The sequence below is a fragment of the Phlebotomus argentipes genome, unplaced genomic scaffold (genome assembly GCF_947086385.1).
Source record: "Phlebotomus argentipes unplaced genomic scaffold, Phlebotomus argentipes genome assembly scaffold_18, whole genome shotgun sequence".
Taxonomy (NCBI): Eukaryota; Metazoa; Arthropoda; class Insecta; order Diptera; family Psychodidae; genus Phlebotomus; species Phlebotomus argentipes.
This window is the reverse complement of record NW_026776177.1, coordinates 10,453,645-10,474,196: the sequence shown is the minus strand read 5'-3', so window position 1 is coordinate 10,474,196 and position 20,552 is coordinate 10,453,645. Positions and strand designations below refer to the sequence as shown.

Sequence of the window (20,552 nt, the reverse complement as noted above, 5' to 3'; positions counted from 1 at the left end):
ATTTTGTCAATTTATACCTTTTTTTATTGGCATACCACGTTGTCTAGGGTACATCAGGTCCTCCTTAGTAGAGACGCTGGGGTGGTCCCATGGTGGATTTGATGTGCAAAGAGCGCACATTCTGCCAGTGCTTCTTCAGCAGCGACACCAGGAAGTTGATGGACAAATGGATGTTCTGCACCAGTTCATCAGTGGGCATGTTCACGTGTCCAACGGCCACGGAGAGACACAGAACCTTCTTCATCTGGAACTTGATGGTGGCCTTCACTTCGTCGATTTTCTGCGTCATGGACTCCGTGTGGGACAGGAGACCAGGGAACTTGCCGGCCTTGTTGAGGCCAGGACCCAGCAGACGTGGAATTTGCTTGATGAGAGACTCAGAGGCCAGGAAAGCGTCGTACTTCTTGGCCAACTTCTTCACCAGCTTCTTGTTCTTGTTCAGCTTCTTCAGTGCCTCAGCGTCCATGAAGGGCACCTCATTAGCCTTAGCCTCGTCACAGTGCTGCTGATCACCCAGAATGCACACCTGCATCTTCGGCCTGGGGATGTGCTTCAGCCTGGAAGATGAATGCCCCAGTTAGTCGTGGTGTCATTTCATCTGGAAGAGATAACTATCGATGGCAGGCCACTTACCAGCCTCGAATCAATAGTTTTACATTGCAAAGATTCTTATAAACTATTGCGGGAATCGAAATTCCCTACTCAATTGTTTAGAGACCCTGAGTAGGGGTCCACCAACTTATCCGGGCGACACGTACTTGACTGTGCCGGAGAAACGCTTGTCCTTCTGGGGATCATAGTTCTTCAGGCCAATCTGCAGCTCCACTGTCTCCAGGAAGCCACGCTTCTTGTCCTTAGAAGCCGCCAGCACGCCATTCACGCACTCATAGAGCGTATCACGAGATACTTTAGTCCTGAAATATCATGATTGGTTATTATTGCACAGTACTGTAACACGCATTGCCAATGAGGAAATCCCGTGCAAATTGAAACTCAAATATCTCGTCATAAATATATCCCACCAAGAACATAACTACATGATGACATGGAGCGATGCCTGATTTACAAATTGGCATTGGTTTGGGAGTGGTATCACCAAAGATGATGAGGATATTTCATGATAATTTACTCACGTCATTGCAAAACGATGTCTCCGCGACTCGAGCAACTGCACGAAAGACCGACTTGTCAATTCGTGCGGAAAATTAGGGCAAAACGGCGCTGCCGTGCAGTTAGAGGATGTTCGACAATTGAAGGGTTTCCAGCGTTGCTTTCAATACCACTCACAGAGTGTCGCTATTGTCAGGCAAATGGCGACGATATTATGCTATGGGTGAAAATTGATTATGAAAATCATCAATATTTGCTATAAAAACTGTGCTTTTAATGTTAAAAATAAGTGCAGTGCATAGGGTAAATGTTGGAGAAGCATGTTTAGTAGAAATTGAGGCCAGCTTTTAGGTGTAAGAGTGAGAAATCTTGAGTGAAATCGAGGTGCTCCGCCTTTGTATTGATTTTTTCCACTGAGGATTTGAGGGCAGAATTTGGAGCGCCATGGGCAATTCCGATGATATGCTGTCCATGAATAATCTCTACGAGCATGATCTCCATGATGTGAGTTCATCTACTGATTCAATTTGTGCGGAAAGACTAATTTTCTCAGTGGCAATTCCAGAGTGTGGGAAATCAGGATTGTCCGGACATTGCCTTTACCTATGACGACACAGATGGTCACATGGCGGAAATCGCGGAGCTGTACAGCTACACGGAGCATCCCGAGTTCTCCCGGAACGTGAAGGCGTTCGAGGATCAGATGGAAGCGTACAATCTACCGCCAAGTTGGCAGAAGCTCTCTGAGGAGCAGAAGAAGTCAATCGTGCTGAAGCTGATGGATCAATTGGATCTCTCCACCAAGAGCGTACGGATGAAGGCCGCCCGCTGCATCCTGTACCTGGCACAGGGATGTTGGGCAGAGGTGCAATCCGACAGTGAACAGCAACAGCTGGCCAGGGTGAATGTGATGCTTCTGTACGAACAGGGCATCTTTTCCATGTTTGTTGAACTGCTGAGTCTTGAAATTGAGTAAGTTTGTCTGCATGAAATCGGGTGTTCTGATCCTAAAGCTCTGCATTGTATCTGATCAGGAATGCGACGACAGCGAATGTGGCTATGCGCAAAGTGGCAGTTTCTCTGGCGGATTCAGTGGATCTTCGTGTGATTCTTTCAGTTCTTTACATCATCACTGAGGTTATTCGCAATGAAATGATCAACGAACAGGAGGAGTACAAAAGCATAATTGAAAATTTCAAACAAGAGCTCCGTAAGTTACCAGCAATGGCAAAAAATGTTAATGTAAATTTCCTTAATTTGACTGTTGTTTTGCAGTAAATCCAATTGGAGATGAGATTTTGATTGTGAAACTCTTAGTGATGATCACGAGATTTTGCAGTGGATCCGCTCCACACTTTCCCATGAAGAAGGTCCTGCTTCTTCTCTGGAAAATCTCGCTTGTGAGCCTCGGAGGTATGGAGACACTAAAGAAGTTGAAAAGTGAGTCTCTGTGTTTTTGTGTGCGCATTGGCCTTTGACTCATGATGTCTTTTGTCTCTTTGCAGATGAATACCGTGCAAAAGCGGACTTGCCGCCAATGACCGATGACACCCTCGAGGTGGGCAAGTCAATGCGCGCAAGTTCTCCGCCTGCACTGGCTTCTGATATGATAGACAATCAGAATCCAAAACGCAATCGTCCTTTCAGACGAGTACGTACGAACGATATGTTGCAAGAGGTAGAGAGATGCTTTCTTAGTTTTTCCTATTCTATCCATTTACACTTCTCTTAATCAACTTTTTCTCTATATATTCTCACAATTGCGCTGAAGAACAAATTTCTTATTTGTTTCTGTTACCTTTTGTCGGTCTTGAAAGGACAAGATAGAAAGAAAAAAAAGAGAAATGAACACAGCAAAATTTATTGGACGAAATAATTGATTGTTTTTCAGTTCTTATTTTGAAATGTTTTATTATTGGATATTTTCATAGCAAATCTTTTTCAACTGCAGTTTTCGGATTGAAATGAGCGATGAGATGTCACAGAGTCGTGTTTTCTTTCAATTTCTGTTCTGTTTGTTTAGCTGAAATTCAAAATATTTCTTCTCTTTCAATTCGCAATTTTAGCTCAAATTCTCCTTTGGCGAATGGCAAAAATCACATCAGAAAGTCATAGTACCGTAAATAAGACAAAGAATATTAATGAATGAAATTTCATTAATAAAACTCCTTCCCCATCGATATATTTTACAACCAAAATACCAAACAAAAAAGCCTCCATTCATGTGTTTTTTTCCCAATCAGTGTTTTCGTGGCCGTTGAGAGTAAATATGACAATCATATGCAGTTTTTTTTGGAAGATTTTTTGAAGAGCATCCACCAAGTATTTTATACACCACACCTTTTTTGATTTGCCCTCAATTTCTTCATTTAACTTTGAAGTATTAATGTGCATATTTTTGTGGATTTTTTCATTTTGTTGGTCTCAATCCCAAGGATAATCACACTCTTCTGTGCTGTAGTTTTTCCACACCCTCACCACCTTAATTCACATGTTCATCCGCTCTAGTGCATTTTACTCACGTCTGTAACTCTGAATTGAGAGACTCGTGGTACTTATTCTGTTGGACTTTATCCTCCTAAGACACGTGAGAATATTTTGAGAAAAGACCTCTCTCCTGTTTCTGATGAATCACACTGAGAACATGACACTGTAGTGGCTCTTAGAACCTATGTTACTCTCCTCAAGAAATCACGAACACATCTTCACACAATTTCTTATGTCTAAAAATATATATTTACTGTCGTGAATGGGAAGATTTTCAATCTGGGCGGAGCATTCGAGTGGGCGTGGCTTCAGCTTAAATATTGTATTGTGTAAATCATGCTTGCGATGATAAAATCTTCCCTTTTACTTCAGATTCACATTCATTGCGATAAAGTAAACAGAAAACAGTTTTTTTTACAATTGAAATTCTTTATAGAAATGCCTTGGCATGACGTGCCTGTCAATTTATCTTAATAATAATATAACATTAAACTTTTTGCAATATCACACTTTACGTCTATTTCTTTTTTGATACTCTAATTACACTGAAAGTGCTCATAGAATTGCGCAAACTTGTAGTGCGTTGAAGAGAATTTCAGAGCGAAATTGTATTGTTATTCTGTACTTACTTAATCTAAGTTTGTGCACTTCTTCGAACTCGTTCAGGTTGACTTTTCAAAGTTATAATTGTAGTAAAATTTTTAGAGTTTTTATATAATATCTTGAACAAGCAATTTTATCTGAATGTTCACGATCTCTAGATGTCACCAAATCAAAGATTTATATAAAAGAGTAACTTTTATACTTTGCAAAAAGTTGTTGCCAAAATATTTTTATAGGTGGTAGAGTTTGAGTCACTCTTGGTTGCCTTGCAGAGCATTTTTCATGCTACTATTGACAAATATGCCTTTTGATTGGAATTAAGAGCTTCAGCTTCTTGTAATTTTTGACCTTAGAACATTCACATTATATTATAATATACGAATATGAATATATCTATATATATATATATATTGACTATAGTAATTTTTGGCATAATTTAGTTAGATTTCCAGTAAATTGATTTAGTGTAAAAATCATAGATTTTTCGGCACAATTTCTTCTATGTCCAAAATGTATACACAGGCAAAATCGTGCGTGGAGCAAAGGTAAAGATGTGAGGGACATAGAAGAAATATAGTGACTAAAAGAGTTAAATTGGTACCAACTTAGCTACAGATTTAGACAAACAATATTCACTGCCTTGCAATTGGTCTCTTTGAGATTGTCTTACACATTTTGTCTTGGTGTATTTTTCCGGATGACTGCGCAACGACAGAGTTTGATGAAGCAGAGCTCACTGGATGAGCAGGAGCAGATCAATATGGAAGTGGACACGCCACAGTCGGAGAGTGAGGAGGAGATTTCGGAATACTACAGGACCTACGATGATCCAACGACACTCAATTCTGACACAAGTGGCACTGGCAATGGCGCCGACACGAAGATGAGCACATCTGGGAAGCCTGATTGGATGTTCAGTCCGGAGCCACAGTTGCGCATCATCAGTCGATTGCCGTGGACGCCAAAGGTTCGCCAGAAGGATATTGATATGTTTCTGGATGTGTCAAGAACAAAGTTCATTGGCTACACTTTGCCGGACGACAGAGAAACACTGGCCGGGCTGCCACAGCCGATTCATGAGAGTGTGAAGACATTGAAAAATCACATGTACGTGAGTTTGGCGGATGTGCAGATCAAGAAGGAGGAGGAAATCGCGAGGAATCCTGTGTCGACGAGTGAAGGAGAGGTTGAAATGACTCCTGCTGAGATCCTCTATCAGGCAATTCTGCCCAATTTGCCGCAGTGCATGATAGCTCTGCTGAAGATCCTTCTGGCTGCAGCGCCGACGTCAAAGGCCAAAACTGAGAGCATCAACATTATGGCCGATGTGTTGCCGGAAACGATGCCGTAAGTTCAACTCGATTAAGTAGTTAGCAGAGAGTACATAGAATTATTTCTTCCAGGATCACCGTGACGCAGTCTACAAAGCTGGGAATTGATGTTAATCGCCACAAGGAGATAATTGTGAAAGCGGTGTCGGCAATTCTGTTGCTCTACTTGAAGCACCTCAAGATCAACCATATTTATCAGTTTGAATTCATGTCGCAACATCTTGTGTTCGCCAATTGCATTCCGCTAGTGCTGAAGTTTTTCAATCAGGATATCATGGGATATGTGGGCTCCAAGAACACCATTCCCATCATGGACTTTCCGGCGTGTGTGATTGGCGAGCAGCCAGAATTGAATTCTGACAGCATGGTGATTGGGGATTCGGCGCCCTATTCGTGGCGCAATATCTTCTCCTGCATCAACTTATTGCGCATCCTCAACAAGTTGATCAAGTGGAAGCACTCGAGGATTATGATGCTGGTTGTGTTCAAATCAGCACCGATACTCAAGAGAACGCTGAAGGTGCGCCATGGACTGATGCAGCTGTACGTGCTGAAGTTGTTGAAGATACAGACAAAGTATCTGGGAAGGCAGTGGCGGAAGGTGAACATGAAGACAATTAGTGCGATTTACTCCAAGGTGCGCCATCGACTCAACGACGACTGGGCATTTGGAAATGGTGGGTGGACTTTATTGATACGCCAATGTTTCACAATCATGGTAAATTGACATTCGATTGCTTGCAGATCTCGACGCTCGTCCCTGGGACTTCCAGGCGGAGGAGTGCACACTGCGGGCGTGCGTGGACAGATTCAACAATCGTCGCTATCTCTCACCCAATGCCAATGTTGGCAATCGCGTCGCCTCTGGACAGGGCGAGATGATCGATCTTGATGGTGTGATTGACTTCTGCTCGAGCAGTTTGTACGGGAATCAGGGCAGGTGTCTTCAGAATGCTGCCACGTACAGCATTGAGGATGTGGAGCTGAGCGAGGAGTTCAAGGAGCACTACCACCTCTGGCTGGAGGAGGAGGTGTACAGCATGGAGATCAATTGGGATGCACTGATGGTGAAGGTTGAGTGAAGATGCGTCTGTCTGATTTGTAGTGCAGATTGCCGTCGAGCAAATACAGAAAAGATACTAGTGTTTCCCCAAAGAGTTCATTTCCTGGGACACTGTCGAGATCTCTGTGGCGCTGCTCTGAGGATCCGGTGGCTTTCTTGTACGTCTCTTCCGTCTCACGTGAATGAAGAAATAAATTCCAACGCCGAGCAGTGTTATGAATATAATGGCGATGGATATTGAGACTTTGAGGGAACTTTCAAGACTCCAATGCGTGAAACTCACGTCTTCATCGTCCGAGGGCATTTTGGAAGGAAATTCACTGCCACATTAAACTAATATGAAGCTGATTTGACTTGAACTGGCTGTGGAATGTTTCTTTTGGGACAGATAAAATCACGTTTACTCACTATTTCTGAGACAATAGAGTGAGAAATAGACTGAGTAAATTTTCGACACACCTTCAAACTTACCATGAGTCGCTCTCAGTGTCGTAGAATTCAAAGTCTTGTATTTGATAAATTCTCTAGAAATCAACTCAAGTCTTCCCTACGCCACTGAGTTGATATCACTATAATAAAAGCAGTCAATATGAGTGACTTTATCAGAGGTGACACGAAGAGGGAAAGTTTATCATGGAATTTTCAAACAATAGACGTGCTTTAAAAAGAATTTTTAATGATATGGTGGTTTATCCAATCTTGCTGATAGAAATCATATATATTTAAATACTTTTGAGACATATCGCATAAGAAACACTCCAAGAAACACTCACACAATTTTAGGAAATCACAATTTAGGTCAATACAAGACGAATACTCTCTTCTAGAGACTCTTCAGACTGGTCTCAATCCAATTTACAGCTGAGGAAAAGTTGTCCAGAGTTGCCGTTGGTTTCGGTTCACACTTTGTATCCGGTAAGTATTTGCCAGTCTTCACGAGAAGTCCCCGCATTCCGAGACTCATGGCGCCCTGGATGTCATCCACGGCGTCATCGCCGATCATCACACATTCCTCCGGAGGGAGATTCTCAGGAATCGCAGACTGGAAGAAGTACTTGTTGGGCTTTCCCACGACCACAGCCTCAGTGGAGGCGGCAAACTCCAGGCCCTTGACGAAACATCCCGGGCCGAGAGCCAAGCCGTCAGATCTCTTGTAGTAGCGTCCTTCGTGAATTGCAATCAGGGGTTTCCCCACACCCGGTCGCAGGAGATTGAAAGCTCTGTTCAGTTGCTCGTAGTGAAACTCCTCAGGAGCCAATCCTACCACCACAGAGTCCAATTTCTCTTTGTCCACCGGCGGGAAGTCCTTCTGGGCGTCCTGAGAGAGGAGATACAGGGGATTCAGCTGATTTTTCTTCACATAATCCGAAGCTGCGCTGAGAGAGCTGTAAATCTCTTCGGGATCCAATTCGAAGCCAATCCTCACAAGTCGACGATGCAGCGTCTGTCCCGACTCTTTTGTGGTGTTTGTCACGAATCTAATCTTCACCGGAAGCGTGCGGAGTCTGCAAGGATCAGCAAATTTGTGTGTTTTGTAAAAAATGATAAATCAACTCACTTCTTGAGCGCTTCCACTGCGTTTTCAGTCGGATCATCCTCCACATGAAGAGTTCCACTTAAGTCAATCAATACTGCACTTATCGGTGACATTTTCTGGGCGGTTGTAATACTTATTTTATTGACGATCAGGGAGGGAAGATTCTTCAATGACAGGAACATAACCTTACTTCCAATTGCGCCAAAATCACCTGACACCCCTATAAAAATTCTATACCATCAGCTGTTGGAATCCTTCCAAATGTCCTCTCGAGTGTTTTTACGGAATTCTTTGTAGGGTTGTTCCGAAAAGCCGAAAAGTAAACAAGCTTCTCACGCGTGTGTTTAAATTGTAAATTGTATAAATGCTACCTTTTTGGCTGTTTTGCGGTTAAAATGAGAATGAGATTGAGAAGAAATAAAGTTAGAGTCTTCTTCAATTCCATTGTAGACACCGAAGAGTATTCCATTCAAGGAGATCGGCAAGTTGAACATGAAAAGTACACAAACAGTAAGCTTGTCATTCTAAGAAATGCTGAAATAACAAATTTTGTTTTCTAGATTTCCTGTTTTATCGCGCGAAGTTCACTTTGATGTCATTGAAGTGGACGAGCAGACGCCGGAGAAGGAAAACCAGGAAAACGTAGAAGCAAATCAAGTGGTGATGTCTAAGAAAAAGTACGATAAGGGCGAGAGGAAATTCCCATGCTCTTATTGTGAAAAAGCCTTTCGCTGCAAAGCCAGTCGTGAAGAACATATTGTCACTCACACGAAGGAAAGCAATTTCCACTGTCCCTACTGTATAAAATCATTCAGGCATAAGACTAATCTGCGACGGCATATGCGGATTAATCACTCCGAAATGGAGTCTCAAGAACATTCCCAAAGGAGCTTGGAAAAGAAAATTTCCGAAATTTTTTACATTCACAATCCAACAAAAGACTCCTTGTAAGAATTGTCCTCAGATTACTATAAGACACCTCGACTACCATAATGCCCAAAATAAAACCATATCAAAGACCACAGATAGTTTTAAATGAAAATAAAACGTTAATGGAAAATGCTCGAATTTATTTTACTTTTAAATCCTTTAAAATACTGCCAATGCTTGTACTGTTTGTGATGTTCAACGCAAAATCCTTGGACATCCTAACCATGTCAAGGAATTCTCTTATAGGGCTTCAAACGTCTAGTTCTGTAGTAAACAAATGTCCTCTAGTGAATCCTCGTGCCTGAAATAAAAGGAAACAATCTCAGCCCAAGATAGAATGAGATTCAGAAGACATGGAAGAAATAGAGTGAAAGTTTACTTCAATTCTATTGTTGTGAAGGAGGAATATTTAGTCCAAGGAGAACCTCAAACTGATTATGAGTGAGTTCAAGGATTAAATGCTCATTTCTAGAAATGCAGTATTGAAATTACAATTGCAGCAGAGATCCAGAGAACCCAGGCTATTCGCAAGAGATTCACTTCGACATCATTGAACTGGAAGTGGCAGAGAAGGAGAACAGCCAAGAAAACAGGAGCACACCTGAGACAGTTGTGGCTGAGGAGAAGAACTTTCCTTGTCGATACTGTGGAAAACTTTTCCGGTCGATTTACAGTCGCGATGAGCACGTTGTCGTTCACACGGAAGAGCGAAACTTTCCGTGCTCCATCTGTACCAAAACGTTTAGGCACAAGAGTAACCTTAGAAGACACGTTCGCGGCCACTATGCCTTCAACGAGGCCTGCCCGATTTGCGAAAAAGTATTCCACAACTACGAGAGCTTGAAGGAGCACAAGAAGCGGCACACGGAGAAGCGCTTTCAGTGTGACCTGTGCCATCATAGGTTCGTCTACCAATGCCACTTGACTAAACACATGCAGAACTCTCACCAGAATCACATATAAATATCTACCTTAATTATATAAAGTGCTTGTGAATCCACTGTATATATATAACAATAAAACAGTTTAGCATCACTTCGAGAATAAGAACTCTCAAAGCAATAAACCAGAAGACATTCTCACCTTTTTATTGATTTCGCATCTTGCGAATGACTTTCGCGAGGGGAAGGAGTCTTCTTGAACTCAATGCTCTATTTCTGATTGAGAGGATTTCTTTTGAACAAACTGGAAGCATAATTCGGAGCTTAACCTGTACAAGAAGAAGGGATTCTCAGTTCAACAATGATGATCTTAATCCTTTGATGTTCTTTTAAAATACTAGCGGAATGATTGAATTAATATACAAGTCAGCTTTTCCGCAATCTCATAGCTCAAATATTAATTTCTCCAGCCATAGAATAATTCAATGTATTTCGCATTTCTTTGGAAGAAGTATCATTTATTCAGAAGAGGAAGATCAGTCGATGTTGAGATGTCTATAGAAATATTCAAAGATCTTATTGATTAGGTGAATACTTTAAACAAAAACTTCGATAACTCTCAGAAACCAATGCAAACACAGCAAATACCAATGCTGATAAGACAAACTCAGCATTGATAACAGAAATATTTGCAGAAAACAAGGCAGAAAGTATCTCAAATCCAGACTCACTGTGGCTGTGAAATGAGGAGCCTTTTCCGCTCTTTTCTGACCACTTTCTCCGGAACGTGTTTGCAACTCCGTGGTCTCATCGCGCACGCGTCTCAGTCGCCAGTCGCGAGCTCTCGTGCACAATCTCCACCGCGTCGGCCGGCGTCAGATGACCTTGCCGCGTCCTTGGCTTGACACCGTCAAGAGACACTGTCGCAGAGTCAAAGCGAGTTGCTGTCGGCGGAGGCAGAGAAAGAGACCTCAAGAAGTCCAACAGTGTTGTGTGTTGCCTGTGGCCAAAACAAGTGTGTGGACGCTTCGTGAATCTCACCAGCAGAACAGTGAAGTGCCTCGCGAGTGACTCTAGCTTTGGATGCAGTGAAGATCTACTGGAATCTGGAAGAAGGCCAGAAATCAGTGCTGTACGTTTCACAAAGAATCCCCCGGGAGCGCCTCATCTCACACTCAAGCGCCCGCGATCCGCCTCTGGCCATGAAAGTGAACTGATGAGCTGTAAATTATGCACACAAATTCAACTTTCATGTGTCCTATCGAAGGTTATAGGCAATTGCCCTGAAAAAGTGCATCAGAGCGGGGACAAAACTACTCCAATTCGTATTTTTGCCCGCTATGCCCATCCTAAATTCTTATCTTTCTTCTTGTCTTTTTATTCCTTCCTCACACGCATACACGCAACAAGAAAAATTTATTTGCCTTCTCAATTGTTGCACTCATCGCGAATGAGAATCAACACGAGAACGATGGCTATTTTTACCCAAAAAATCTTCTGCGTACTGTGGACAATGTTTATGACGAAAAGAAAAAGTGGCAAAGCACATGATTAAGAGATTTATATTCGGTCTGCATTTAGATTTAGCGCAACAATTTCTCCACCCCCGAAAAATTTCCTTTCTTTCTTCTCTGACGCGCGACTCAGCCAGAAGTCAGTCACAAGATGTTTTTCTTTCCTGTACAATTGTGTTGAACATTCGAAAATCCACCCAGGGGAAAATTAGGGACACAACATGCGCCACTCCAGGTATTGTAAGAATCACATGTAATTGCACATAACCAAAGTCAAGGGTCAGTGACTATTATTCAACAATCTATAGGTTCAATAATATTGCTTATCTAAATCTGTGCAGTACTCATGAAATAGTAAAGTAACATTCCATGCTAGACACTTCAACAACTCGTGCAGGAGATCTTTGTTTTTAGATTACAGATTTCGATGATCTGATCATGTTTGGTCTATCTAATGACAGAATAGTCAAGCAATTTATTGCTTTAAATTAGAAGAGAGTGCATACATTAGGCCACTCCATGTGAAAAGTTTTACGATAAAATATACACTTCACAATCACTTTATCAAATGGATGGCCATAAGTGTGCTAGCCAATTTTTATATAATTTAGAGACATACACCCGGATATGCATGTAGGAATAAATCAAGTTAATTTTATCCAACTTGACCATACAAAAGTTAGAACTTGTGAGCTCATCAAGGCATGATCATTCTGAGTTTGACCACAATGTTGGGAATTTTGTGAAAAATTTAGAATGCAGTGACAAATTTTTGCCTTATTCGTAATTCAAGCAGGAATTTCATGTGTATTTTTTCACGAATTCTTCTAATTTCAGATATTTAAATTCACGCTCCACAGTGATCTTTTTCCTTTGAACAAATGCAAAAGCATTTCTCTCAATTCACAACGGGCTCCCAAGTAGGGATGCCAGGCAAATATAGCCAAAGAGAGATTATTACGTGGTTTGCTTGTTAGCAGCAATTACTCATTAGATAACACTGTGGCACAAAAGTCCGCTTGGACTGTTTATCGAGTGGGTGATGACACGGAGTTCAAGTCGGAGTGCCGATAAGGGGTCAAATTTGCGCACCAACCAAAATATTTACACTTTGTCACTGTATTGGGGCTATTTTCAACCTCTCTGGCGCCTTATCACTGGCGGTGGATTACTGAAAAAATTCATCTGGCTGAGTGTCTTATCGGGACGCGCGCGCGAGTGAGATGAGGGCCTTGAAAAAAGTGCATTGTTTCTGACCTCCCGGCGCGCTCAATGCGAATACATTTCTCAATGATTTGTGTGTCTCTTCTGTACTCACCAGAGCTCCGGACGACAAAAGTGATGCTAGTTGTCCCGCAGACGTGATTCCGGTTATCCAGTCGAATGAGTGCACCTGAAGAAACGCGGGAGAACATCGACAAACCCTGCGGGCTGCTCTCGCTCATTCCCCTAGGGATGTCCTGTCGCGGTCGGGCGGAGGCTTTCGCGAGACGCCTCCAGTCAAGGCTCAGGACTCTGGGTTCCAATGTGAGTAGCAATAATGGAAACATCAATGGGCAGGGCTTCTCAATATGCAATACATTCCAAAAACTTACCCCACAGGGCCTCGACGACACAATAAATCACACAGATACTTCCTGGCTGGTTGGTCAGAGCAGCGATGAGGTGATATCCAGCCTGCCTGATGGCTTGGACGACACCTTCGGAAATGCCACAGAGCTACCGATGGAACCTGAAAGTCCCGGGAGTCCGGCTGAAGAGTGCGAGTACACCAGACTGGTTGAGACGCCGCAGGACGGCGCTGCCGAGTCAGGCTTCGTGTGCGCCTCACCAATGTCACCTGAAGACAGCGTGAGTAGCTTCAGTTCCTCCGAAGGCACCTTTTTTGATCCCGACAGCGACTACTTCGATTGTACGGATTCGCAGAAGGATTCCTCACCGACACTCTTCAATGGCCACGAAACGACAGAGAGTCCCTCAGATTCTCTGCCACCGTCGCAGACTGACTCTAATTCCACCCTGACTGAGTGTCACACATCTGCATCCAACAGCACATTGCAGGAAATGATGGAAATCCCGTCGCTGGCAGAGCTGGCTGAGCCACCAGACGACGAACTACCCCAGGAGGTTCCAGAAGAACCTTCCACAAACGGTCTGGACACCGAGCTACAGAGGGAGGCCAGCCCAGAAGGGCGCCCACAGCGCATTCAGCGGAGTTCATCTCTCAAGTCCGGCAAAACACCACCGGGAACGCCTGGCAGGAAGAAATTTGTTCGCTTCGCCGATGTGTTGGGTTTGGATCTTGCTGATGTGCGCACATTTCTCGATGATGTCCCACGGATACCCACGTCAGCATTCGACGATCTTGACGTCGGCACGTGCGCAGAGGATATCCACCTCTCACTGGAGCCTCGGGTGGACAAGGTCCTCGTGCCGTTGTTCCAGCAGCCGAGCAGCCTGCCCAAGTTCCTGGACTTGGTGCGCGAACACAACGTCTTCCTGGAGAATGCCGCCGTCACAGATCCCAGCACACTCACAATCACGGGCTGTGTGCGTGTCCGCAATCTGGATTTTCACAAATCCGTCCATGTGCGCTACAGCACAGACGCCTGGCGCAGTTATGCCGACCTGCAGGCCAACTATGTGGAGAACTCCTGCGACGGCTTCTCAGACAAATTCTCCTTCACTCTCTTCGGCAATGCCCTGCAGGTGGGGCAGCGCCTGGAGCTGGCACTGCGCTTCCAGTGTCACGGTCAGCAGTTCTGGGACAACAATCACGGGTCCAACTACTGCTTTCAGTGCCTCCCCGCCACGACACTCACCCCACGGACACCACGGCGAGAGCCTGAGTCTGAGGAGTCCTGGGACGTGTCGTTCTACTGAATCAATGTGGCCAGCCAGATTGTTTCTCTGTCTGGCCTTATAATCGCCATCGAATTGAGATTGCAGAGTGTCCCTATATGTTTCTGACAACGATTAGGCTAATTGGGCACGGCCTTCGAATGAGAGGAGCCTAATAAGATTTCCCTTTTTCCTAATATACAAAACCAATTATACTGTCCAGAGATTTCTATATCCTTATGATGGTTGTGAGGAAGCCAATTTGGACTACAGAAATCAAGGCTTACATTGTTTTCAGGCTGATTTTAAAGCCTCAAATTCTATGGATCAAAATTATCCTCACCAACCGTTTCAGGATTGAAAAACTCTCTAATCTCTGTAGTGTTAAATCTAAGTAACAGTTAAAAGAATGATTATCATATTAACAAGGGACATAATTTAGAAGAATTCTGCAATCTCAAGCGTAGTTTGAGGAAATCCTGTCTTAAATCAGTCAAGAGACCTTAGCAAGTGGCCAAAAAATGCAATGAAACACTGAGAATAGGGACAACAGTGAATGGCTTGGGAATTGCACTCAATTCTTCGATCTACCCACGCTTTAGAGATGAATCTCCCAAATCAATTTCGATGCCAACAGCCTCGAAATAGACGTGGTGGAGCGTGAATGAGTTTGATCCACGAGGAAGCCCGTCAAGCTTGAGCTTCAACTGTGCAACAAATAAAAATGTGATAAATTTCTGACTGAAGGGAAGGTGTGTCCTTATTGCTCGACGGGCGTCCTCGATGGCTTCATGCAAGACGATGTGGCAATAACTGTTAAATTGTAAGATAATATATCCTGAGATGTGAAAAAAATGATGAGGTGAATCAAAAGAGGAATACAAAATATCGGTAGATGTTGAAAATGTTTTCTAAGAAAATACACACAGTCTTTTTTGTGAAGAAAATTGATTTAAGAAACTTGTTGGCAGATCTGTTTTCAACAAATAAAGAGACATTGTAGAGAATGTCGATAGGAATGCTTCATTTCAGCTTATGTGAGAGCTCACAGAGCCTGGCCAGGAGGCCAGACATCTGCACCAGTGAGTTGTTCCCATCGACAATCTTCATGTGCGTTTCTCCGATTTCACGGATAAAATACAATTTCATTTTCTCATCCAGATTCAGACGTTTACTCACGCGGAAGATGTTCCCGATGATGTCCTCAGCTGAGTAACCCAGTCGCCAGAGCTTCGCCATGATCTTGTATGCGTGGTGAATGTCTCCCTTAGCGCAGTGCTCTAGCATCTCTTGCACGAGAAGTGGATGAGGCTCATCGCACACCTTGAACACATTGTCTCCGGAAATCTTTCCGAATCCATTTGCTGTGCTCTGAAGATTGTTCAGCGCTTGCCTCATATCACCTTGAGCGGTGAATACAATCGCTTCCAAGCCCTCCTCAGTGTAGTCTAGCCCCTCCGCCTGACACACCTCAATCAGCTTGGCCAGAACCTGGGCATCTGAGAGTTTTGTGAATCGCAGCATCGCACATCTCGACTGAATGGGCTCAATTATCTTCTCACTGGTGTTGCACGCTAATGCAAAACGTGTGGTACTGCTGTAGATCTCCATAGTGCGTCGTAGGGCTTGTTGAGCGCCCTCCGTCATGCTGTCTGCCTCATCCAGAATGACTATTTTCTGACGGGAAGGCGGCAGGGTAACCTTTTGTTGGGCGAACATCTTAATCTTGTTCCGCACCACGTCAATTCCTCTCTCATTTGATGCATTCAACTCCAATACTGCCTCCTTGAAGCTCGCTCCCAGGAGGATTCTCGCCAGGCAGAGGATTGTGGTAGTTTTTCCCACTCCTGGAGGCCCCTGAAAGAAAACAGTTGTTAAAGCACATATTCTTTTCTGTTTAGCAGTTTCTTACGGCTATTATGATGTTGGGGACATTTCCTTGGGTTGCAAATATTCCCAGGCGACTCACAGTATCCTCATTTCCCACAATTTCCTCGAATTTCGTGGGGCGATACTTCTCAATCCTGCAAAAAAGTGAGAATGAGGTTAGATAACTGCCGGCTGGGCAATTTCATTCCCATTTCTTACCAGGGCAGATGTTTCTTCTGTGAAGGCTTAACCGGTACACCCTTGGATGTTGACGGAGCACACTCTACCTCCTGTGTAGGCATTTTTCCAGCTATAAAAGCCCTTTCTGCAGGACAAGCAAATGCTTTCTAGTGCGCCTTTCTACAAACTTATCGACACATGGCGCATTTGTGTTGACATCTGATCGACAGTGAAAGTTAATGAATGAGAATTTTGCCCAATAAAATTTCCCATTTTGGCTGTATTTTGATTATAAAATCTTTAAACGCAATAAAATATTAATATATGGAGAGAAACTTTAAAATTTCACATGTTTGAAACTTTCACCGTGAAACTTTCGAATTTGTCGATCATCTCAGAACTGAAGTGATTCACGTCGATGTTTTTGGTGTGAAAACCCCCGTGAATTTTCTGGCATTTCACCCATTTTTCTGCACATTTGTGCAATTTTGCAATAGTTGGTGACTCCGTGAGATGCTGTTGCTGGTTGCGGAATGTCCAGCAAGGTGAAATCCTGTCTGTGAATGCGAGAAAGGAATGACATCAGTCGCGTGGGTTTTTGCCAAAAAAATCACACCAATTTTCACACGGAAATTTCATGTTCACTTCAGTGCTGATAAGTGGTGAGGTGTCCAGATAAGAGAGTCCAGCCATTGGCAACGGGGGTGAGTGGAATTTGAGTCGCGGGACGCTTCCAAGGAGCGAGAAACAATGGAGGCGGAGGATCGCACAAACTATCGCCGGACGGATGTAGATTGGTCGAGGTGAGGAGGACCGGGAGGGAATATGTGAGCGGGACTTCTCATGTCCCTTTGTGTCTTGAAGGTATGGCCTGGGCAATGAGGAGCCCCATCACTACAACAGAGCCCGACCCAGGGGGAATTCTGGTGGGTTTGTGGACTTTGGGGATGAGTATCAGTACGCAGCTGGAGGTCATCAAGCGTCCGGAGCCAATGAGATCTTCGCTGAGGAGCAGGGAGACAAGCCCTGGTGAGTGATTAAGTTGTTTACACTTCGCACAGTTCAGGCAGAGTTTGACGCATTGATTGATTTTAGGTGGCGCACAAATTTCTTCATATCACAGCCGGTTCTGTTCGGCACCTGGGACGGAGTTTTCACGTCCTGCCTCATCAACATTTTCGGCGTGATTGTGTTCCTCCGTTCGGGCTGGATCGTCGCCCAGGCGGGCATCATCAACGCCGTGCTGATTATCATTGCTTCCGTGTCCATCGCGCTCATCTCTGTCCTTTCGGCTGTCGGGATTTGCGAGCGATGCCGCGTGGAATCTGGCGGAGTTTACTTTCTCATCGCCCACACGCTAGGCTCCCGCTTCGGCGGCTCCCTGGGCTTACTGTACTGCTTCGGCCAGGCTGTGGGCTGCGCTCTTAACGTTCTAGGCTTCGGCGAATCCATGGCAAATCTCATTGGCCACCCTGGCAACGCCCTCGCCATCCGAGGCTTCGCTGCCGGCGCTGTGCTGCTCCTGGGCATAATCAATGTGGCTGGCGTAAAATGGGTGGTGAAGCTGCAATTTGCCCTGCTCGTGGTGCTTCTGCTCTCGGCGCTGGACTTCATCATTGGCTCCTTCGTGGCCTATGAGCCGGACATGGGTATCGAGGGATGGCTCAGTGGTAACTTCAAGCTCAATCTCTGGTCAGACTACCAGGATGGCTACACGTGGTTCCGCGTCTTTGGCGTCTTCTTCCCCACGATCACAGGCATTCTCTCGGGAATCAACATGAGTGGAGATTTGAGGGCGCCCTCGACGGACATCCCCAACGGGACTCTCGCTGCCTTCAGCACGTCGTGAGTATTTACTCAGCATTGTATCAATATTTGATATTTATTACCCACAGTGTGTTATTTTAAGGCTTTACAATAACATTCTGGCTGAATGAAAATACTGGGGCGCAAGTGTTGAACATTCTCAAAGTCGGAATCTATATTAATGATATCGAACGGAAACACGTGACAAGGTTTTGAAGTGTTTGGATGAGTCAGAATAATCTTAGAGTGATTTTTAGTCAAACTTTGTATAAGTGGCGGTTTTCATCCTGATAATATTTGCAGCTGAGGAATTACTCTTTGAATAATCATTAAATTTAGATCTTGACAGCTGAAAGAACATAGTTTCTCAGTGCGTTTTTCAAGCATAAATCGAATAGAGAAGCTCAATTATGCAAGCTTCATTCCTAATTTCATATATGAAAGGAATTACATGTGAAAAATACTCGGATTTGACTATTACAAAAGAGCAAAGAGCGAAAAGAGAGTATTTTTGATGAAATTCAGCGAAGTAGATTCAAACAATTAACCTGTTTGTCTTTCAGAACGGTTCTCTACTTGATCTTTGCGCTCTTCTTGGGTGCCATTGTGAAGCGGGATTTTCTGCTGAAGGACTTTATGATTGTGGTAAGAGTTTCGGCTGTACAGATGCTCCTCTTGGCGGGCATTTACGTGAGCAGCATGTCCTCCTGTCTGGGCGCCATGTATGGAACACCACGCGTGCTGCAGAGTATTGCCAATGAGAGCGTGATTCCCGGAATCGGGGTGCTGGGCAAGGGTCGAGGGCCGAATAAAGTGCCACTGTACGCGATGGCTGTAGTGGCGACTGTGACAATAACATTCATCATTGTTGGAGACATCAACACTCTCGCTCCCATTGTCACGATGCCCTTCCTGCTCACGTACGCGTGCATCGATTACTCCTATTTTGCTCTGGCGCAGACCTTCGATATCCAGAATCGCCGCGAGGAGCGATTCCGCATCCAGGCACAGAGTCCGTCGTATGAGTCACGACGCTACGGCGCCACGATGGAGGAGAGCAATGATCTGGATCATCTGTTTCCCGAGCGTACGAGGCACAAGAACCTCTCATCGCCGTCCAATTCTCAGGTCAACTCGCCCAGTCACAATCACACAAACCATCTGCCCAACTCCTCAACCACGCAGTCCATCAACTCCGACGTGATCTTCCGCGGGGTGAACAGTACAAATGCAACTACTGACGAGAATGTCGACGAAGATGAGCCCATCGCCGCTGCCCGGCCGCACATCCACTCGAAGACGAAGAACTGGTACTCGGGCTTCTGCAACCGGTGGGCATCTCTCATGGGGGCGGCTATTAAGATCCTGATCATGATGCTGGTGCACTGGATTTACGCGCTCGTGTGCTTCGTCATGGTGTTCATCGTGTGGTTCTACGTGGGAACGGCCAATCCAGCCGTAAAACCTGGCCTGGCGCATGAGTTTCGCTTCTTTGTCTGGCTCAAAGGAGTGATTTTCCGGTGCTTTGGGTAAGAAGACATGCTGGAAGAAATGTTCTGGAACGTTATTAATGTTTTTTGTCTGTCTTTCTTCGCAGAAAGCGCGTAAATGAGTATGAACAGATTGTTGTGACGCCTTCTTGTCCGGGTGTGGAAGTGACTCAGGCGCAGCTGAATGAGGAGAATGAGGACTTTTCTTCGAGACGTCGCTACCATCAATCATCCGTCGTTCAGGGACAATATGTTGATATTTAGGGTACGAATTATTGCAATATCTATTGAGAGATTACCGCGCAAAAATTGGAGATTATTTGGATTTATTTTGAAGAGTGGATTTTTGAGGAATTGTCACAAGTTTTCACGTGGGTGTTTTGTTTGTAAAGTGCCTTTGACGATCCAGAGATTTATTTTCTTTATTTTCACCCACGTGAAGGATTAAATAAAACGTAAACGGATTGGAGAAAGAGAAACAATTGAAATTCCCTGAAGAGATTTGCGCACGGCTGGGAGGATATCTTGAGCATTCTATTGTGTAGAGATCATGATGTTTTTATATTAACTATTTATTAATTGAATGTAATATCAGTAATTTTATTGAGATAGATAGAGCACAATTTTATCATTTATTTTTATATGTAATACTTATTTGATCTTTTTACTAGTTTAGCATGTATTTTAACAGTTTCTATCATTAAGTGTAAATATTAACGTATACTATGGACAAAAACATTCTGTATTTATCGCATATTTTAGGATATAATCACAAATTGATGTAATTCCTATTGACTATATTTAGTGTTTGTAAACGACAAGGAAAAATTTGCTATTTGTGATTGTAAAATGTGTTTTTTACTTGATTTGATTACTCGCGCCTGTTTTTCGATTTTTCGATATATCGTGG

At 43.9% G+C, this 20,552-nt stretch overlaps 8 protein-coding genes across 11 annotated transcripts; 5 read left to right on the top strand and 3 right to left on the bottom strand.

The window, feature by feature from the left end:
- Position 1: 1 nt before the first annotated feature.
- LOC132259841 (large ribosomal subunit protein uL1) lies at positions 2-1,228 on the bottom strand. Its single transcript, XM_059757637.1, has 3 exons — positions 1,134-1,228; positions 759-914; positions 2-557 (listed from the first exon to the last, which is right to left on the bottom strand). The coding sequence occupies exons 1-3, from the start codon at positions 1,136-1,138 to the stop codon at positions 65-67; spliced, it is 654 nt and encodes a 217-aa protein (XP_059613620.1). The 5' UTR covers positions 1,139-1,228; the 3' UTR covers positions 2-64.
- A 62-nt stretch (positions 1,229-1,290) lies between these two features.
- On the top strand, positions 1,291-6,678 carry LOC132259831 (striatin-interacting protein 1 homolog). Of its 2 annotated transcripts, none has more exons than XM_059757624.1 (8): positions 1,291-1,614; positions 1,676-2,082; positions 2,145-2,320; positions 2,386-2,550; positions 2,616-2,761; positions 4,916-5,547; positions 5,604-6,208; positions 6,276-6,678. In XM_059757624.1, the coding sequence occupies exons 1-8, from the start codon at positions 1,555-1,557 to the stop codon at positions 6,611-6,613; spliced, it is 2,529 nt and encodes an 842-aa protein (XP_059613607.1). In that variant the 5' UTR covers positions 1,291-1,554; the 3' UTR covers positions 6,614-6,678. The 2 variants fall into 2 exon arrangements, with proteins under 2 accessions (XP_059613607.1, XP_059613606.1); XM_059757623.1 differs by having other exon boundaries at positions 2,616-2,788.
- Positions 6,679-7,259: 581 nt separating this feature from the next.
- LOC132259840 (haloacid dehalogenase-like hydrolase domain-containing protein 2) lies at positions 7,260-8,411 on the bottom strand. 2 transcript variants are annotated; one of them, XM_059757636.1, is made up of 2 exons: positions 8,153-8,411; positions 7,260-8,072 (listed from the first exon to the last, which is right to left on the bottom strand). In XM_059757636.1, the coding sequence occupies exons 1-2, from the start codon at positions 8,311-8,313 to the stop codon at positions 7,418-7,420; spliced, it is 816 nt and encodes a 271-aa protein (XP_059613619.1). In that variant the 5' UTR covers positions 8,314-8,411; the 3' UTR covers positions 7,260-7,417. The 2 variants fall into 2 exon arrangements, with proteins under 2 accessions (XP_059613619.1, XP_059613618.1); XM_059757635.1 differs by having other exon boundaries at positions 7,261-8,099.
- Positions 8,412-8,421: 10 nt separating this feature from the next.
- Positions 8,422-9,151, top strand: LOC132259843 (zinc finger protein 786-like). Its single transcript, XM_059757639.1, has 2 exons — positions 8,422-8,630; positions 8,692-9,151. The coding sequence occupies exons 1-2, from the start codon at positions 8,527-8,529 to the stop codon at positions 9,080-9,082; spliced, it is 495 nt and encodes a 164-aa protein (XP_059613622.1). The 5' UTR covers positions 8,422-8,526; the 3' UTR covers positions 9,083-9,151.
- Positions 9,152-9,355: 204 nt separating this feature from the next.
- LOC132259842 (zinc finger protein 675-like) lies at positions 9,356-10,126 on the top strand. The gene is made up of 2 exons (XM_059757638.1): positions 9,356-9,502; positions 9,562-10,126. Exons 1-2 carry the CDS (start codon positions 9,399-9,401, stop codon positions 10,022-10,024), a joined length of 567 nt encoding a protein of 188 aa, XP_059613621.1. The 5' UTR covers positions 9,356-9,398; the 3' UTR covers positions 10,025-10,126.
- Positions 10,127-10,279: 153 nt separating this feature from the next.
- Positions 10,280-15,304, top strand: LOC132259837 (glycogen-binding subunit 76A). Its single transcript, XM_059757631.1, has 3 exons — positions 10,280-11,074; positions 12,778-12,983; positions 13,059-15,304. Exons 2-3 carry the CDS (start codon positions 12,840-12,842, stop codon positions 14,337-14,339), a joined length of 1,425 nt encoding a protein of 474 aa, XP_059613614.1. The 5' UTR covers positions 10,280-11,074; positions 12,778-12,839; the 3' UTR covers positions 14,340-15,304.
- Positions 15,303-16,670, bottom strand: LOC132259839 (replication factor C subunit 2). The gene is made up of 3 exons (XM_059757633.1): positions 16,386-16,670; positions 16,210-16,321; positions 15,303-16,154 (listed from the first exon to the last, which is right to left on the bottom strand). Exons 1-3 carry the CDS (start codon positions 16,466-16,468, stop codon positions 15,321-15,323), a joined length of 1,029 nt encoding a protein of 342 aa, XP_059613616.1. The 5' UTR covers positions 16,469-16,670; the 3' UTR covers positions 15,303-15,320.
- A 77-nt stretch (positions 16,671-16,747) lies between these two features.
- Positions 16,748-20,458, top strand: LOC132259833 (solute carrier family 12 member 8). Of its 2 annotated transcripts, XM_059757628.1 has the most exons (6): positions 16,748-16,891; positions 16,997-17,149; positions 17,211-17,375; positions 17,442-18,191; positions 18,716-19,681; positions 19,750-20,458. In XM_059757628.1, the coding sequence occupies exons 2-6, from the start codon at positions 17,097-17,099 to the stop codon at positions 19,904-19,906; spliced, it is 2,091 nt and encodes a 696-aa protein (XP_059613611.1). In that variant the 5' UTR covers positions 16,748-16,891; positions 16,997-17,096; the 3' UTR covers positions 19,907-20,458. The 2 variants fall into 2 exon arrangements, with proteins under 2 accessions (XP_059613611.1, XP_059613610.1); XM_059757627.1 differs by having other exon boundaries at positions 16,748-17,149.
- Positions 20,459-20,552: the final 94 nt, after the last annotated feature.

What these genes read in the sequence shown, in the direction of transcription:
- LOC132259841 (XM_059757637.1), bottom strand. An exon ending in CGTTTCTCCGGCACAGTCAA is followed by an intron (nt 558 to 758) that starts GTACGTGTCGCC and finishes TTCATCTTCCAG; the next exon opens with GCTGAAGCACATCCCCAGGC.
- LOC132259831 (XM_059757623.1), top strand. Translation starts at nt 1,555, where the DNA reads ATGGGCAATTCCGATGATATGCTGTCCATGAATAATCTCTACGAGCAT. An exon ending in CTGCTGAGTCTTGAAATTGA is followed by an intron (nt 2,083 to 2,144) that starts GTAAGTTTGTCT and finishes GTATCTGATCAG; the next exon opens with GAATGCGACGACAGCGAATG. An exon ending in AAATTTCAAACAAGAGCTCC is followed by an intron (nt 2,321 to 2,385) that starts GTAAGTTACCAG and finishes GTTGTTTTGCAG; the next exon opens with TAAATCCAATTGGAGATGAG.
- LOC132259840 (XM_059757635.1), bottom strand. Translation starts at nt 8,313, where the DNA reads ATGTTCCTGTCATTGAAGAATCTTCCCTCCCTGATCGTCAATAAAATA. An exon ending in GCAGTGGAAGCGCTCAAGAA is followed by an intron (nt 8,100 to 8,152) that starts GTGAGTTGATTT and finishes TGATCCTTGCAG; the next exon opens with ACTCCGCACGCTTCCGGTGA.
- LOC132259843 (XM_059757639.1), top strand. Translation starts at nt 8,527, where the DNA reads ATGAGAATGAGATTGAGAAGAAATAAAGTTAGAGTCTTCTTCAATTCC. An exon ending in CGGCAAGTTGAACATGAAAA is followed by an intron (nt 8,631 to 8,691) that starts GTACACAAACAG and finishes TTTGTTTTCTAG; the next exon opens with ATTTCCTGTTTTATCGCGCG.
- LOC132259842 (XM_059757638.1), top strand. Translation starts at nt 9,399, where the DNA reads ATGAGATTCAGAAGACATGGAAGAAATAGAGTGAAAGTTTACTTCAAT. An exon ending in GAACCTCAAACTGATTATGA is followed by an intron (nt 9,503 to 9,561) that starts GTGAGTTCAAGG and finishes TTACAATTGCAG; the next exon opens with CAGAGATCCAGAGAACCCAG.
- LOC132259837 (XM_059757631.1), top strand. Translation starts at nt 12,840, where the DNA reads ATGAGTGCACCTGAAGAAACGCGGGAGAACATCGACAAACCCTGCGGG. An exon ending in TCAGGACTCTGGGTTCCAAT is followed by an intron (nt 12,984 to 13,058) that starts GTGAGTAGCAAT and finishes CTTACCCCACAG; the next exon opens with GGCCTCGACGACACAATAAA.
- LOC132259839 (XM_059757633.1), bottom strand. Translation starts at nt 16,468, where the DNA reads ATGCCTACACAGGAGGTAGAGTGTGCTCCGTCAACATCCAAGGGTGTA. An exon ending in CAGAAGAAACATCTGCCCTG is followed by an intron (nt 16,322 to 16,385) that starts GTAAGAAATGGG and finishes ACTTTTTTGCAG; the next exon opens with GATTGAGAAGTATCGCCCCA. An exon ending in TCCCCAACATCATAATAGCC is followed by an intron (nt 16,155 to 16,209) that starts GTAAGAAACTGC and finishes GTTTTCTTTCAG; the next exon opens with GGGCCTCCAGGAGTGGGAAA.
- LOC132259833 (XM_059757628.1), top strand. Translation starts at nt 17,097, where the DNA reads ATGGAGGCGGAGGATCGCACAAACTATCGCCGGACGGATGTAGATTGG. An exon ending in GAGCAGGGAGACAAGCCCTG is followed by an intron (nt 17,376 to 17,441) that starts GTGAGTGATTAA and finishes GATTGATTTTAG; the next exon opens with GTGGCGCACAAATTTCTTCA. An exon ending in GTGATTTTCCGGTGCTTTGG is followed by an intron (nt 19,682 to 19,749) that starts GTAAGAAGACAT and finishes CTTTCTTCGCAG; the next exon opens with AAAGCGCGTAAATGAGTATG.